Source organism: Dermacentor variabilis, chromosome 10, assembly GCF_050947875.1.
Source record: "Dermacentor variabilis isolate Ectoservices chromosome 10, ASM5094787v1, whole genome shotgun sequence".
Taxonomy (NCBI): Eukaryota; Metazoa; Arthropoda; class Arachnida; order Ixodida; family Ixodidae; genus Dermacentor; species Dermacentor variabilis.
This window is the reverse complement of record NC_134577.1, coordinates 79,720,223-79,734,749: the sequence shown is the minus strand read 5'-3', so window position 1 is coordinate 79,734,749 and position 14,527 is coordinate 79,720,223. Positions and strand designations below refer to the sequence as shown.

General features: G+C 49.9%; 1 protein-coding gene across 1 annotated transcript in view; it reads left to right on the top strand.

Annotated features, from left to right (window-relative positions):
• The first annotated feature begins 9,208 nt into the window (after positions 1–9,208).
• GlcT (ceramide glucosyltransferase) overlaps positions 9,209–14,527 on the top strand; it is an 80,870-nt gene continuing 75,551 nt past the window's right edge. The window contains exon 1 of the mRNA XM_075672996.1: positions 9,209–10,287. Within this exon, the coding sequence (XP_075529111.1) occupies positions 9,317–10,287 (971 nt within the window). The 5' untranslated portion in view covers positions 9,209–9,316. The remainder of the gene's footprint in view (positions 10,288–14,527) is intronic.

The following is a 14,527-nucleotide window of genomic DNA, read 5'->3' as shown; positions in this document are numbered from 1 at the left end:
CTGCTTCATCATTGATTCCTCTTTTCTTTTTAATTTTTTAGCGAACGTCTTACACAGCCACGTGGACAGTGTGAGCATCGAGGAAGCCGAGACACGCCCACAGACGTCGCTGTTTCTTGGACTCGTGTGTTTTCGGAGTAGATCGTGTGCTTGACTGAATAAAAATGTAACTGTATTGCGCCAGCTGACACCGTAAGGAGGCGTTGTGAGCGCAGCGTCAGGGGATAAATAATGCCTTTACCACCCGTAACAGCAGTGACTTTTGCATGGGGCATGACGTGCCTCCTCGAGTGCCAAAAGAAATCAGAGGCTGCGATGTATGCGCGTCTCTGTACGGAGCGTCCCAGTGAGAGATTGCAAACACGATTAATATAAATGAAGCCGCTGTTAAGAGAATCGTGCAGGCGTTCAGAGATGAGGGACGCATTATTGATGCAGCAAGAAATTGTGTCCGCAAGACCATGTACTGAAGAAAGAGGACGCTGCTTTGGTTGGCGTCCCTGATGCTATAATACTTTCACGACAGCTGGCCAGGTCAGAGGTGCGGTCAGCCTGGACTTGTACGTCAGCGCAGAACTGGTGGGACGGCGGTTTTTTCGAAGCAGGTGTCAGGACCCGAAGTGCTGCTCTGCCAAGAAGCCGCATCCTTTTCCAATGAGACGAGAGCGAAGAGACATCGCGTTCGTTCAAGCGCATCTTCACCGTGAACTGCAGATGACTGGCGAAACGTTGTGTTCGCTGACGTGAGTACGCGTTTAGCACGAACCAAAAACAGAAGGTCTACCCACCGGACCTCATTAGGTGCACGTTATTTCCGAGTTTCTTGTTAAGCTTAATTCCCCACGTTTTTTTTCTGTTCATCCTTCTTACTTTAATTGTATAGTGATCCGTCTTTACAACATCATGCACACAGCTTGACACGCGTCGAAGAACGCCACAATGTCTTATCTCAGTAACCGCTTTTGATATTTTTGAGGTATGGCCATCCCTCTACGTTCAGCAAGTGAAGGCCAGTGGGCGCAAGATCGTGAGCGTTTGAGGCAATTAAGGTAACCGAGGATGGCCTTGGATACATCTCTCCGCAGGACTGAAGAACGATTGTGCAGTGAAGCCGATACAGAAATCATCAATCGAGGCTTCCTTGCCCGCGCGCCACTTCCAGCCGGCTACTACTGGCTTCAGCAAGACTTGTCGCACGTCCCAAGGAGGTTTTACAAATTATTTTTACAAACCTCCTTGGCCCGTCCACACGTCGCGCGCCGTCCGAGCGCGCACTGGAAGATCGTGGCGTAACGACACTAAATTGGCCCCCATTAGGAGCAGATATATATGAACATTATTGAGAGCATTTGGGGCATAACGAAACTCAGCCTGGCAAGTCCACGCAAGTCGTGAAGAACTGTGGGCTGCGTTTGAAGAACAGCGGGAGAGACTCTGAAAAAAAAAATGGACCCCGACATGCTTCCAGCGCTTCATATACATGACTCGCTGCCCCGCCGTCTTGTTGAAGTCGTACAGTCTGCCGGAGGCTTTCCTTCCCATTGAGTGATGGTACAAATGCACATAGAAATAATCCCCTCTCCCCCTTTCTCTCTTTGTCTTATTTTTTAATTCATTAAATAGTAGAATAAAGTTGTATTTGTCACGACGGCAATGTGTCTTCAATCGTTGCGTCATGGCGGCCGCAGGCATGACAAGAAGACAATGGAAAAAAGCAAAATACGATATCTTCACGTACGCAGATCAATTGAGCTACCTTTTAGTACGTCCATATTATTCTACTCCGCGAAAACGGCATGCATTAGTAAAATAAACAAAGTATTAATCACACAATATATATGCAAATGATAAAACAAAACAAAAAATGAAGTCAAGCGTTCCTATAGATGCAGGCGTGAGTCGACTTCTCGAAGCTCAAATGCTTCTCATGTAGTATGTATGTGAGCACGCAGATAAGTTTTCTATTCGAGTGAAGTATGCGCGAGGTAACTTTTATTCCCCAACTCGTTATGATTACGTTACGATGCATATCTTGTAGACTATACATACGCCACAGGTTGCTTTGCCATAACAATATATACCGAGCACGCCGGCCCTTCAGCACACGATAGCGTCTGCGAAACTATACCCTCAATAAACTTCACCGCAAAATTTATTGTCGAGTTAATTGTCCACATCGCGACGCATTCATGTGTGGAACGTGCAACCAAAAGTGGTCTGACGAATAATTTAGTTGCGAACGCAGCGCTCTTGTCTTTTGCGTATATATATATATATATATATACACGCAGCAGCTGCGAATGCTAAACTATACAGGGCATACTCGGCGCTTTAAATTTGCTTGTTACGTCCCTCTTTTTAGGCGTTGTTTTCTTGTTTCACGATTACGAATGAACAGAAGGTAAAATATTTTTTCGTTCGCGCTATGAAGATGCATTGTGTTAGCCCTCTACATGGTCGAAACCATAGCGTCTGATTCGCACACCCTCGTAGTACATGCACTCGTATTGCTGGAAATGCTGCGTGGGGCATGCGTTGCGTTGAGTGTGTACACACCCTCAGCACGACGCCCGACAATAATCGAAAGCGAAAACTATTTTTTTTCTTCCAGTGTAGGTTCCAGTGTAATCGCGTGGCTTCCAGAAACTACGCAATTCGCGTCCCGCGTACAATCGGATTACAAATACTACGGCGCCATCTCGTAGTCTCGTGCGGCACTCTGCTTTTCTCCTCCCCATTTCGCCATACCCTCACCCTCCACTTTCCGCCTCATTGCTTTCGCCGTATAGCCTCCTCCTCCTCCTCCACTTTTTCCTCCTCGCGCTTGATTCTTTCATCTCCCGCTGCGCTCCGTGTTCATCTTTCCTTGTGCTCGTTCTTTCGGTTACACCCAGGCACGCCGACGCTCAACGCAGGAATGGGCGCCTGAGAGCTGCGCTCTAAAATTGCCTTTCCTGCAGTCACCAGAATGTTATTTTACGGCGTAGGCGTAAGCTGTTACAGCTTCATTCTAATAGCTGTTTCGGTTGGCGATGGTGTCCACCGCCGGTGTCCAGTGTCCGTATAGCAGCTATCGCCGGGAATGATAAAAAAAAAAAGCGAACCAGTTCCTGCCGGGATCGAACCTGGGCACACTGGAAGTCAGCTACTCTACGAACGAGCCTGGCCAGTTTTTTTTCCCTTATTACATGGAAAAGAAAACTGAAGGCGTATTATAAAGTGGACACAACTGCACACTTAAAACACAGGCAAACATACACATGCATCCAACAAGTGCATCCAGTCTGGCGGAGGTTCCTGCGTATCGTACACACTTCTTACATAAGCAGCACTTTCGCGAAAGAAGGACTTTGTAGATCGCGGGCTTTCGGCATGGCGATCACACAGTCTACTTCTCCATAGGCTATGTAAACCAAGTACTATGAACATGTCATAGGGAGGACCACCCGTAACCTTAAACGGTAGAAACCTAATTGTATATGGGGTCATGTCAATGTCCTTTTTGAGCGTCCGTTGGAGAATGTCCCAAAAGAATACAGCGTCCCTACAGTCTATGAAGCAGTGATCTATGGTTTCGGCACGTGGACAGAGCCGACAGTTTGTTGACTACGGCACAAAGCAAGCCCTCGAATTCAACCAAGTTTTAACAGGGAGTGTTTCCGAATGTAATTTAAAGAAAAATATTTTTACTCCAGTAGGTACACACATTTTTCGGACGCGCTTATAAGTACATCCTGATAAGGTCGGTTTAAATAAGGTACGTGATACAAAGGATCTGGGAAAATAGAGTCCACCAGTGCCGCAGAAATTGCTTTTCGACTCGCAGTGAACACGTACTCCCCAGGCTGAATCTAACTTTCAAAAAAAGAAATGTGTCAACAACCTCCTTGAGAAAGCCCCAGGGAGACTGTGGGATATCTTTGGCATTTGATGACACTACTGTATTAGGAACATAATGAACTAAACATAGTTGCAACATTTCACGCAACAATGGATGGTAATTGTCTCGAAAGAAAAACAAGCGTGAAACAATTTGCCTGACGAAGTGGTGGACTAATCCCAGACCACCACGTTCAAGGAGGAGGAACAGATTGTCGCGCCGCATCGATTCACAACTCGAACTCCAAATAAATGTTGCAAATACGCGATGCAGTGCCTGAAGGTGAAGTCGTGAGCAGTGCAGTACTTGCAGCACATACATAAGACGGGAAGCTAAGAACACGTTGCACACTTCAGCACGAATGAACATTGACAAATTCCGCCCTCGCCATGAATTCACTTTACATTGAATTTTGCCAACTTCTCCCGACCAACGAGCGTTGCTAATTCTTTACTGTGACAGAGGCACACCTAAATAACGCAGATCTTCTTTCCATTGAATGCCTGCGTAATGTGATGACATTGTGGCCCATAATCCAAACCAAAGACCTGAACACACCTAAATAACGCAGATCTTCTTTCCATTGAATGCCTGCGTAATGTGATGGCATTGTGGCCCATAATCCAAACCAAAAACCTGAACTTTTTTCAAAGTTAACGCTTGCACCAGAAGCCGCACAAAATTCTTCTGTAATTGGAAGAGCAGCCTTTACACTCTTTTTATCTGTACAAAAAAAAAAAAAAAAAAAAAAAAAGAAGGCCACGTCGTCTGCATACGCAAGAAACCGAACCTCATTAGTCAGTAATTTAAACCCTTGGTAATTTTGTTCTTTAAGAATGCTCATACAAAGTGGTTCTAAATACAAGCAGAACAGAAGCGGTGACAAAGGGCATCCTTGTCGTACTGATGATGCAAGCCTAATCGAATCGGAGACAGAGCCATTCACTATCAGCCTCGTTGAACAAAACTGGCCTGGCTCGTTAGCATATGGTATGCTAACGAGCCAGGCCAGTTTTGTTTTATTCCAGCGCTTGCTAACATGCAGCGAAAAAAAAAAGACCTATAAACGCGTCCTAACGCGCGACAAGACAGGAGATGTGACATACGCGCCGCGTAGCGTCGATACGTGCACATTTTGCATGGCAGCTGCATATTATTACAGCCATAGAGTTTCTCAATTACACCAGCTGAAACGGCATGTAGCAGACGCACAGTCAGCGGTACAAGGCATTTAACGAATGTTTGAGGAATAAATAGTTTAAGGAGATGTATGCAACAATGCTACAAAATATATATCGTGTATAGCTGATTAAATCGAGCTGCCTAAGTGACTATGTCACCGCCGCGTTTCAAGGGGGATGCCAGTAAATCCTAATGATCATCATTATCATCGTATCGTGCCACTTGCCTTGCGATGTGAGATACGCGCCGCGTAGGGTTAGTACGTACAAACTTAGCTATGCATTTCCGTTATATTCCACCAGGTGTCCTGACATGTAGCAGTTGCATGGCGCATGTAGAGCTGGACGTGACCCGCTGTGGTTGCCTAGTGGCTGTGGTGTTGGGCTGCCAACCGCGAGGTCGCGGCATCGAATCCCGGCCACGGCGGCCGCATATTTCGATGGGGGCGAAATGCGAAAACACCCATGTACTTAGATTTAGGTGCACGTGTAAAGAACCCCAGGTGGTCAAAATTTCCGGAGTCCCCCATTACGGCGTGCCTCATAATCAGATAGTGGTTTTGGCACTTATAAAACCCCATAATTTAATTTAAGTTAGGTGGACGTGGTTAACTCAAGCACGCCACGTGACTATTTGTCGCCACCCCGCGTCGAAGGGGATGCCAATAAACCACCATTATCATTATCAGCAGCAGCAAGAGCATCGTATCGTGTCACGGGACGTGACGTGGGCGCCACGTAGTCTGGACACCTGCGTCTACTCCTCGGCTGTTAGATACGGGCCCTTTTCCTGGCATCACTCGAGTTCACCAGACCACACCGAATCGCCGTCGCATTCCAATTAGGGTGCGCAGAAGCGCGCCTAACACGTTCCCGGACCTGTCAGACAAGTTGGTGACCCCCATCTCGTGCGCCGCACGTGGATCTATTGTCCCACTGCTTCACTCTTCCCGAAAGTGCAACGGGAGCCTGGCACGGTTCCAGGTAGTTGATCCTGGTCCCGATCAAAGCTGCTTTGCAGCTCTGAAAGCTCGTTCGAAAACTACCCGTCTCCTCCAGCTGAGCGCTTTCAGACGGGGATGCAACACCAAGGGAACGCCGGCTGTAAGTCACCCGTGAGTAAGCCACCGTGAAGCCCTCGGAGCCGCGCCATCTGCCGATTGTGATGGCAGTTGCTGACCACGCGGCGATACCGGTGGAAACTCATCCCTCGAACATGGATGGATGTTATGAGCGTCCCCTTTGGAACGGGGCGATGGGTTGCGCCACCAAGCTCTTGCTATTATACTGCTTAATGTCCTACCTATAGGTTAAACAATGAAAAAAAAAAAACACTATGAACTACCACGCCCAAATTTGCTGATCCCCTATTGTGAACTGTGCTTTTGTACGTCTCCGTCTTTTGTCGTTTCCCTACTTTTGTTCCACCAATCCTCCAATCGCCTCTTACTAATGCCTATTGCGAACATGTTTGCTTTACTACTGCTCCCGCTGAACCCAAGGGCTTCAAGGAGGCCAGTGGTGCCTAAATCGACCGCTGGGTAGACGTCTTCACATTCTAATAAAACATGCTCCTGAAAGTGAAAACAGTGGAGCCCTTGGAGCAACACCATTGGCCGAATGTGACGGCACTTGCACGGGCCATTTAAGAGTGGAACGCCGATAGCATTAAAAGACCCTGACTGCTCTTCATGCTTCCCAGCAACTGCAGCTTATGTAACCGTAACGTTCACCGGGAAACGCTGGCACCGAACGCTATACACGAAGGCGAACTTTCCAGTCGGAACACTGCCTCTTGCGTGGGTCGATCTCCTGTTATTGTTTCGTGCTTTTAATATTCCAGTCTGAGCAGGGCTAACATAAAAGATATGCGCTGTCAGTGTTTATTTTGCCTGTTACTTTTTTTTTATGGGCTGCCATTCTCAAAGTTCCGAAAAATCACTTTGTAAAGAATGAAAGAAGGCGTGAGCAACATTGGTGGCAGAAGAGTCTTTGGGTACTCGTGGTTCGGAATTTAGTTCCAAATGCTTTTCGAACTAGCCCTTAACAGCTTCGCTGTAAGCTTGGTTACGTATTTATGTGTATTAATTAATTTATTTATTACGACGACGAACGCGGTAGCACCGAGGGGCGCCAACAAACCAGCTGTGGAAGACGACGACGTTGGAGCCAATCGCGATGATGACAGTTTTGTGTCTACACATGGACACGATCCTGTGGGAACTATAGCCCTTAACAGCTACGCTGTAAAATTGAAAAAAAAAAAAACAGATTTCGCTTCCCATTATAGTCGTGTCGAGGGTATATACTCAACGCAACCCACGTGCTGCTCAACGCAGCATTTCCAGCAATACGGGTGGGTGCATGTACACTACGAGGGTGTGCAAATCAAACGCTTATCCACGCTATACGGTTTCGACCAGACGGCCACCATAATGCATGCGCATAGCGCGAACGGAAACATTTGGCTTTCGGTTCCATTCGTAATCGCGAAAAAAGAAAACAACGCTTAAAACGAGGCACGCAACAAGGAAATTTAAAGCGCGCGAGTATGCTCTGTATAGTTTAGCATTCGCAGCTACTGCGCGTGTACGCAATAGACAAGGGCGCTGCGTCCGCAGCTAAATTACTCGTCAGACCGCTTTTGATTGCTCGTTCCGCATAGGCGTCGCGAAGTGGACAATTAACTCTGAAAGACATTTTACGGTGACGTTTATTAAGGGTAGTTTCGCAGACGTTATCGTGTGCTGAAGTGCCGGCGTGCTCGGCAATAGCAAAGCAACCTGTTCCGTACATATAGTCTCGGATACTGTGTGCCTTGCAACGTATAATCATCACGAGTTATGGAATAAAAGTTACCTTGCGCATGCTCCGCTCGAATAGAAAACTTATTCGCGTGCTTACCTTAGCCACGCGCACGCATAATTGCTTTTTAAAGCCACGGGAAGCGTGTGAGCATCGAGAAGTCGACACGCGACCCGCCGCTATAGGAACGGTTGCCTTCATTTAATTTTTGTTTTGTTTTATCGTTTGCCATTGTGTTATTTTTATTTTACTTATTTTGCTCGGGCTTGCTGTTTTCGCGGAGAAGAAAAAAACATGGACGTGCTAAGGCAGCTCCATTGTTCTGAGTACTTGAAGATATCGGATTTTGCGCTTTTCCATTGTCTTCTTGTCATGCCTGCTGCCGCGATGACGTATCGATTGAAGACACGTTGCCGTCGCGACAAATGCAAGTTTATTCTGCTGCATAATGAACTTTAAAAAAGAAAAAGGAGATAATGTTTCCTTCTGTGCATTTGTAAGATCGCTCATTCGATCCCGGCGGGAATTGGGCATTTTTTTTTTTAGCTCATTCCCGGCGATAGCCGCTACGGACACCACTGCCAACCGAAACGGCCCTTGGAATGAGTACATAACAGCTCACGCTGTAAAAAAAAAAAAAAAAAAAAAAAGAAAAGAAAAAAAAGAAAAGGCGATGCCGGGTTTTTTTTTTTTTCTTGCTGAAGGCGACCACGTTGTTCTCCATGGTTGTGCACGCGCGATGAAGAATCGCGTCAGCGACTTTTTATTTTCAATGTTGCTTTCTATATGCAACGCGTTTGTTGCGCACTGCACGGGTTCACACGACGAAACAAAGCGGCGCTACCGCGCGGCAGGTGGGCTCGCAGTGACGTCACACTCGACTCGACTCGACGTGAGCGGTTCGAGTCTGGTTGAATCAGACCTACCCGAAAGCGTTAAGATGCATTTTTTTTTTTTTGCGAACGATTCCAACCCTTCCTCACAGACGTAACTTTTGAATTTTTCTTCTCTGTTTTTTGCCTATATATCAAACATGTGGCACCATATAGGGGGGGGGGGGGGTTGGATTGGCCTAGAAATGGGTGGATTATTCCAAGTTTGAATAAAAAATACATTTTCAGGAATGCTACAAGGCAATAAGCGCAGTCGAAAGGTGAACTTACGAGTTACAATGTAAGCAATAATGTATTCAGTGCGAATTCAAAAGAGAATAATTACGAAAAAAGCATGCAACGCGGCAATCTCTAACCGGCACACACGCGCACGTCGAGTGCTACATTGTTTCGCCACTCCATCACACGTGACAGATCATTCGCACCACACACGTGCGTAGCTTCGGACGGCGACAGTACCGCAAAAATGTCAAAGAAGCAGCATTGCCGAGCCTGGCTGACAATAATCCACCCACTTCCTGGTCAATTCCCCGTAGCGGGCAGTAGCCCCGTGCTCCATGGGCCACAACAGCAACAACAAGCTTCTTCGTCTTCTGCACCGAGTACGCGGTTACAGAGTAGCGGCCCAGAGAGGGCGTTCACCCAGCATTCATGTGTCGAACGCCGCAACACGTGAGCCACGGGCGTGTTTCTCTGAATCCGTGCCTCGGGCCGCGACGCAGACGACTTCCCAGCCGGCAACAGCGACGATCGCCGTCGCCGCGCCAACGGAGCATGCTACGCTGAGGCTGAAATCCGGCCGGAGCTGCGCGCGACCATCCCGGCCCGGGATTGGGACGCTAAGCCTACGGGCGCCCAACGGTGACCGCAGTTGCGACCGCTCGCGTTCGTGTCGTCCGCTGGGGCGCCGCACCACGCGCGCGCTGCGTCGCGTTCATGCTGCCGGACGATGCGCAACGGTGAGACGACGAGAGCCCAGCTCCACGATGCTCTACATCGAGCTCGACCCTGCCGGCAGCGTTAGGTGGTGGCTCCCGACGAGCTGTCCGGAGGCCTGTCACCCATTGGACGTCGCGCGCGGACTTATCTCGGCGCACCCGATACCGCTGTCCATAAAACGGAGGCTGCACCCGGTCGCGGGTCAGCGCTATGCCGGCACCACCACCGCAGCCGCCGCTCCCGACCGACCTGTCGTCTGCTGCGGTTCGCCGCCCATCGCCAGCTCCGCAGCCGCTCGACAAGACGGCGTCGCGGCGCTGCTCGCCTCTCCGACGCTTGGCGGAAGTGACGCAGTTCGACTCTGTTCTCCACGCGTAGCGGATCCGGAACACTCACCAGGGCATCCGACGACGTCACAGAGCCGTGGTGACGCCACCAGCGCTCGCCGCCGCCGAGCTTCTGCTGCTGCTGCCCGCGGCGGCGTCTCAAAGATGGCTCTCCTGTTTTACACGCTCTACGGGTTTGCCATCATCTTCTTCGCCGGCTGGTGGTTCGTCTGGCTGCTTCATCTATTGGCCATCTTCAACGGGTGAGTCTTGGCGCCCGAGTCTTGGGCCGCTCGCCGAACACGGCTCAACCATCCGTGCGTGCGAAGTGAGATCACCCCCCCCCCCCCCCTCCCCGTGCGCCCGGTCCCTTCTTTAGAAGTGGTCACTTTCCTTCACCAAGCGTACGCCCGGCGTCCTTGGCTTGCGAACCGTCGCGCGAATTCCACGCCCCGTCTTGTTGTGTGCGATAGGGCACACGGTCCATCGCCGAGTGCGGCGGGAGCAACGGCTGTCCGCGTAGCGTCGTCGTCGTGCCGTGCCCACACGACCGCCGCCTCCTTGCTTCTTCGCAGAGCTCGCGCGAAGTTAGTGGGACAGCCACGCATGCGACGTTCGCCGGCTTCGTGGAGAAGCGTGGAACGGGGTGAAAGTGGGTTTTCGGAGGGCCAGGCCTAGGTTGTTGAGCCGGCGTCGTCACGTCAGCGCGCCGCACTCGAGGACCGATCTCGGCTCCGGCGAGTGGCGCTCCCGAGCCAATCGCGCCCGCCACATAACAGACGGCGGTGCACCCTTGGATTGTCGCCGCGATTTGGCAGCCGGCGCCGCACTGTATGGGCGTGGTTTTCTTTTCGTTCTTTTATTTTCGGTTCATCGGCAGCCGCCGAAACGACGTTCGTGTCTGGACGAAGGCGCTGGTTGTTTTCATTCGATCCCCGCACACCGCCCTTCGGCACGGCCAAATGGGAGGGTGGGGTGCTGCCAACTGCCTTTCGGAGTATTTAACTGGCCCGCGCGGCTTGTTTTTCAGCGGCACGCGCTTTCGCCCGCCTCCACCGGCGGCCAGCGATCGTGGACGCGCTGCCGAGTTCTCGTCCGCCTCGCTTTTTCGAATCTTGTCGGCACGCCTGAAAAGCTCCAAGTGTGACTGCCCCTCAAAAGCAGCCCCATGAAAGCGTGCTGTCACATGCTTGCGATCACCCCGCCAAGCTTCCCCATGTCCTGAGTCATGCGCCCGGAACGTCGCGTCATATCGGTAGGCGGGTTGATGGTCGCGTGCTTTGGGAGAGTTACCGCTGCGAGTGGAAATCGCAGCGCTTCAATCTCAGTGCTTTTGACGCGCGGCTTCTAGGGCGCATTGACCCGCTGCTTAGGGGGTGTGGTGATCGCGCCACAGGTCGTCTTCTGTGTGTTACGTCTGCTTACTTTTCGCTCGCGGTTGTCGGAGGCGCAAGGCCGACCGACCACGCGGAAGGCGCTTTCTCGCGTTTGGCGATGCAGATTTCGTTCTCGTCCGGCACAACTGGACCTTTCGAACGCGCAGAGCGCGAGTAACCGGATTACTCGTAAATGCAGCCCGTATTCCATCCTATTAGTCGCCCCACTCGCGAAACCAGCGCCATCGTTCCTGTAGTTCTGCCTGTTTTTTTGTCTTTCTTTCGCGTCGAGATTTCGAGGTCGCAGACGTTGCCGTGTCGTCTGCTTGGGTGGCTTACGCGAGCCCGCTTTGATTTCGCAGACGATACAGGGCAACGCTGTATCGAGGACGGACACACACACTACGCTGTCTTCGAAACCGTTTCATCCGGCGGTGGCCTTTTTTTTTCCTTTTTAGCTCGGCTTCGGTATCGTGAAATTCTGCCGCGATGGCGAGTTTCTTTTAGAGCGCCACGCGGTGCAGTAGCGTGTTTGTGTCGCAACGGGGTGAAATGCGGGGAGCGTTATTGTGGCGGCCTCGCATGAGGAAAGCGTGTTTTCCGCCAGCACTCACGCCCTGTGCGCGGTTCGGCGCGTGGAATGTGTCGTATGCGCTTCACTCGTAGGGCGCATGTTTGGGAAAGTGGACGCGGAAGACGGCAACCTGAAAATGCGCTGTCGTGCTGCGTGGAGACATCTGCGAGAGCTTCTGTCGCAGCTCATTGTGATCGAGGCAACGTAGTGTATGTAAATTTTACGATTGTAGAGCACCTTCTATAAATCAACCATTTGGCAAGTGTTTTTCGTGCTAGTGAACTTTAAACGTTGCTCTCGTCACCATAACTCATCGTTCCGATGGCAATGTGCGATCTTTTTTCGCTTTTATTTGTGCACGTGTGTGAGAGAAAGAGAAACATCGGAACACGTCTGCAACAAACGAGACCGAGAGATTTCTTTTTCATATTTGTTGATTTCGTCGGTGCTGCAAGTTTGGAACGGACGACCCTGTTTTTACGACTGATCTTTTTCCCCGCCCACTCAGACGCCACTCATAACTAAGATATTTATGTGCTACCTCAACCGTATTTTCACCACTCAGATTAACATATTTATTTATCTGTTCCGGATGCATCAACTGGGCACTAGGGGGCGTCCTCCACGCGTGACGTCACTATGCGGATATTGTTGCCTTGTTGTGCAAATGCTTTTGGGGCTCGCTCGCGCTCGGCGACAAATTTAGTAGCAGCGAAAATTTTTATGCCAAGGAACATCTGCTTTTGCGATGACTCTTCAGCTCGCGAGTAACGTGTTCAACCAATGGCCTCCGCGATCGCCGTATTGTGCGGACTGGACAGCTTGAACAGACGACGATAACCATGATCTCGTTAGCCGTACGCGGCAGTGTTTTGACGCTGCACGCGTGGCGAAGTTAGAAGGCGCTTGTTAAAAAAAAAGAAAACGGAGTCCGTGCATGGCTTCCTGACGTGTTGTATAACCTTGATCTGCACCAGGTCGCAGCTCGTAGCCGGGAAATTGACATTAACTGCAGCGCAGATATGCACATTTACAGATGTTTTTTTTTTTCCTTTCCTATCTGAACAATGAGACGCGTACCTCAACGCCTTCCCTTGATCGTACAGTGCGTGCTTCACAGCCACCTCAGAGATTGACGTTGTGGAGGTTTGGTTCGGGCCCCGTATAATTCTAAAGTTTCTGTTCTTTAACTGTCGTTGCGGCATACAGGTGCTGGTGAATTATGTCGCGAGAGACGTCGCTCCAGAAACTCGGCAGCTCACTGTAAGATAACTTGCACCCATAAAAAGTCAATAACTTGGGTGTAAATCGGTTCTGCAACTTGCATCCTTACACCTTTATTGCATGTAAAGGCGAGTCATAGACCGATTTGCACTCCTGTTCACGTTTTGAGGGCGTAAGTCATTTTACTGCGTGTGGTGCGGAGGAGAGGTGTGTAGAACTCGATGACGTCGCGCGCTCTGCCATAACTCGGGGCGCTGTAATCATTGCCACTGTCTGCGTAGCGCATCGTATCGGTATGCGCATGAACGTCGCCATGCTTGTGTTGCAGGGATTACGTGCTGTAGGGGCGTGGTTTTGTGGTGTCGATGACGTCATCGATAGTAATTTGAACCATCAATATATATACTCCCATAGTGATTCTGCCATCGATAGTTCTGCATCGCTAGGTTCGGTTGCGCATGGCTTGCTTCCATGTGGTGCTGCTCTTTCTTTCTTTTTTCTCTTTTCTTTTTTTTACGTGTCCCGCAGTATTCCGCTTCTAAAGTTAAACGCAGCTTTGCCGGATAAATTTTATCGCAGTCGACTGTAGTCTGTCGTCGCGCTGCAGTGGCTGCGAGGTTGTGCTAGCGATCACGAGTATTCGGGTTCGATCCCCCTTCCCGCTGTGATCCGGTTGGGGACGGGATGCAGAAACGTTCGTGTAAGAACCCCCTGAGTGGCCGAAATTAATAGCCGAGAGACCCTGACTACGTCGTCTGTCTTAGTGTTTCCCTGGCACGTTAGACACCGCCATCAATAAAAAAAATTGCGTTCACGCGGATGAAATCCCATATTAGAAAGAATACAAAGAAACAGATGTGACGTTTACATGTCGGAGATTTTTCTCTGTCCGGCTCTCCCGGGAACTTGGGCAGCGAGATTAGGTACTCGTAAGTACGAAGAAAGAAAAGAAATGCGGTTTGTTCGTATGCTTATCAATACCATTTTTTTTCAATCACCATTGACGACGAGGCGTACGCGACGCTACCGTGGTAATGCCCTAAGAGCTTCGTTTACTCGAACAAACACATTTATCTTTTTTTTTTTTCGACGCACAATACATGACTGAAATTGCCAACTGCGAACATTTTGCAGCGAAGCTGTATATGGCTAGGGTACCGTGTATTTTTCGCGTGCGTCAACAAAAACTATCCTCATCAATTGCTCATACCCTCGTAAGCTAGCAAAAAGTGCAATGGCTTATAGCCCCGTAAGGTGGAGGCCACAAGCACTCGGCAAATTGAAGCGAACGGTGCTTACATTTTTTATGATTACTTGAACAACATAGAG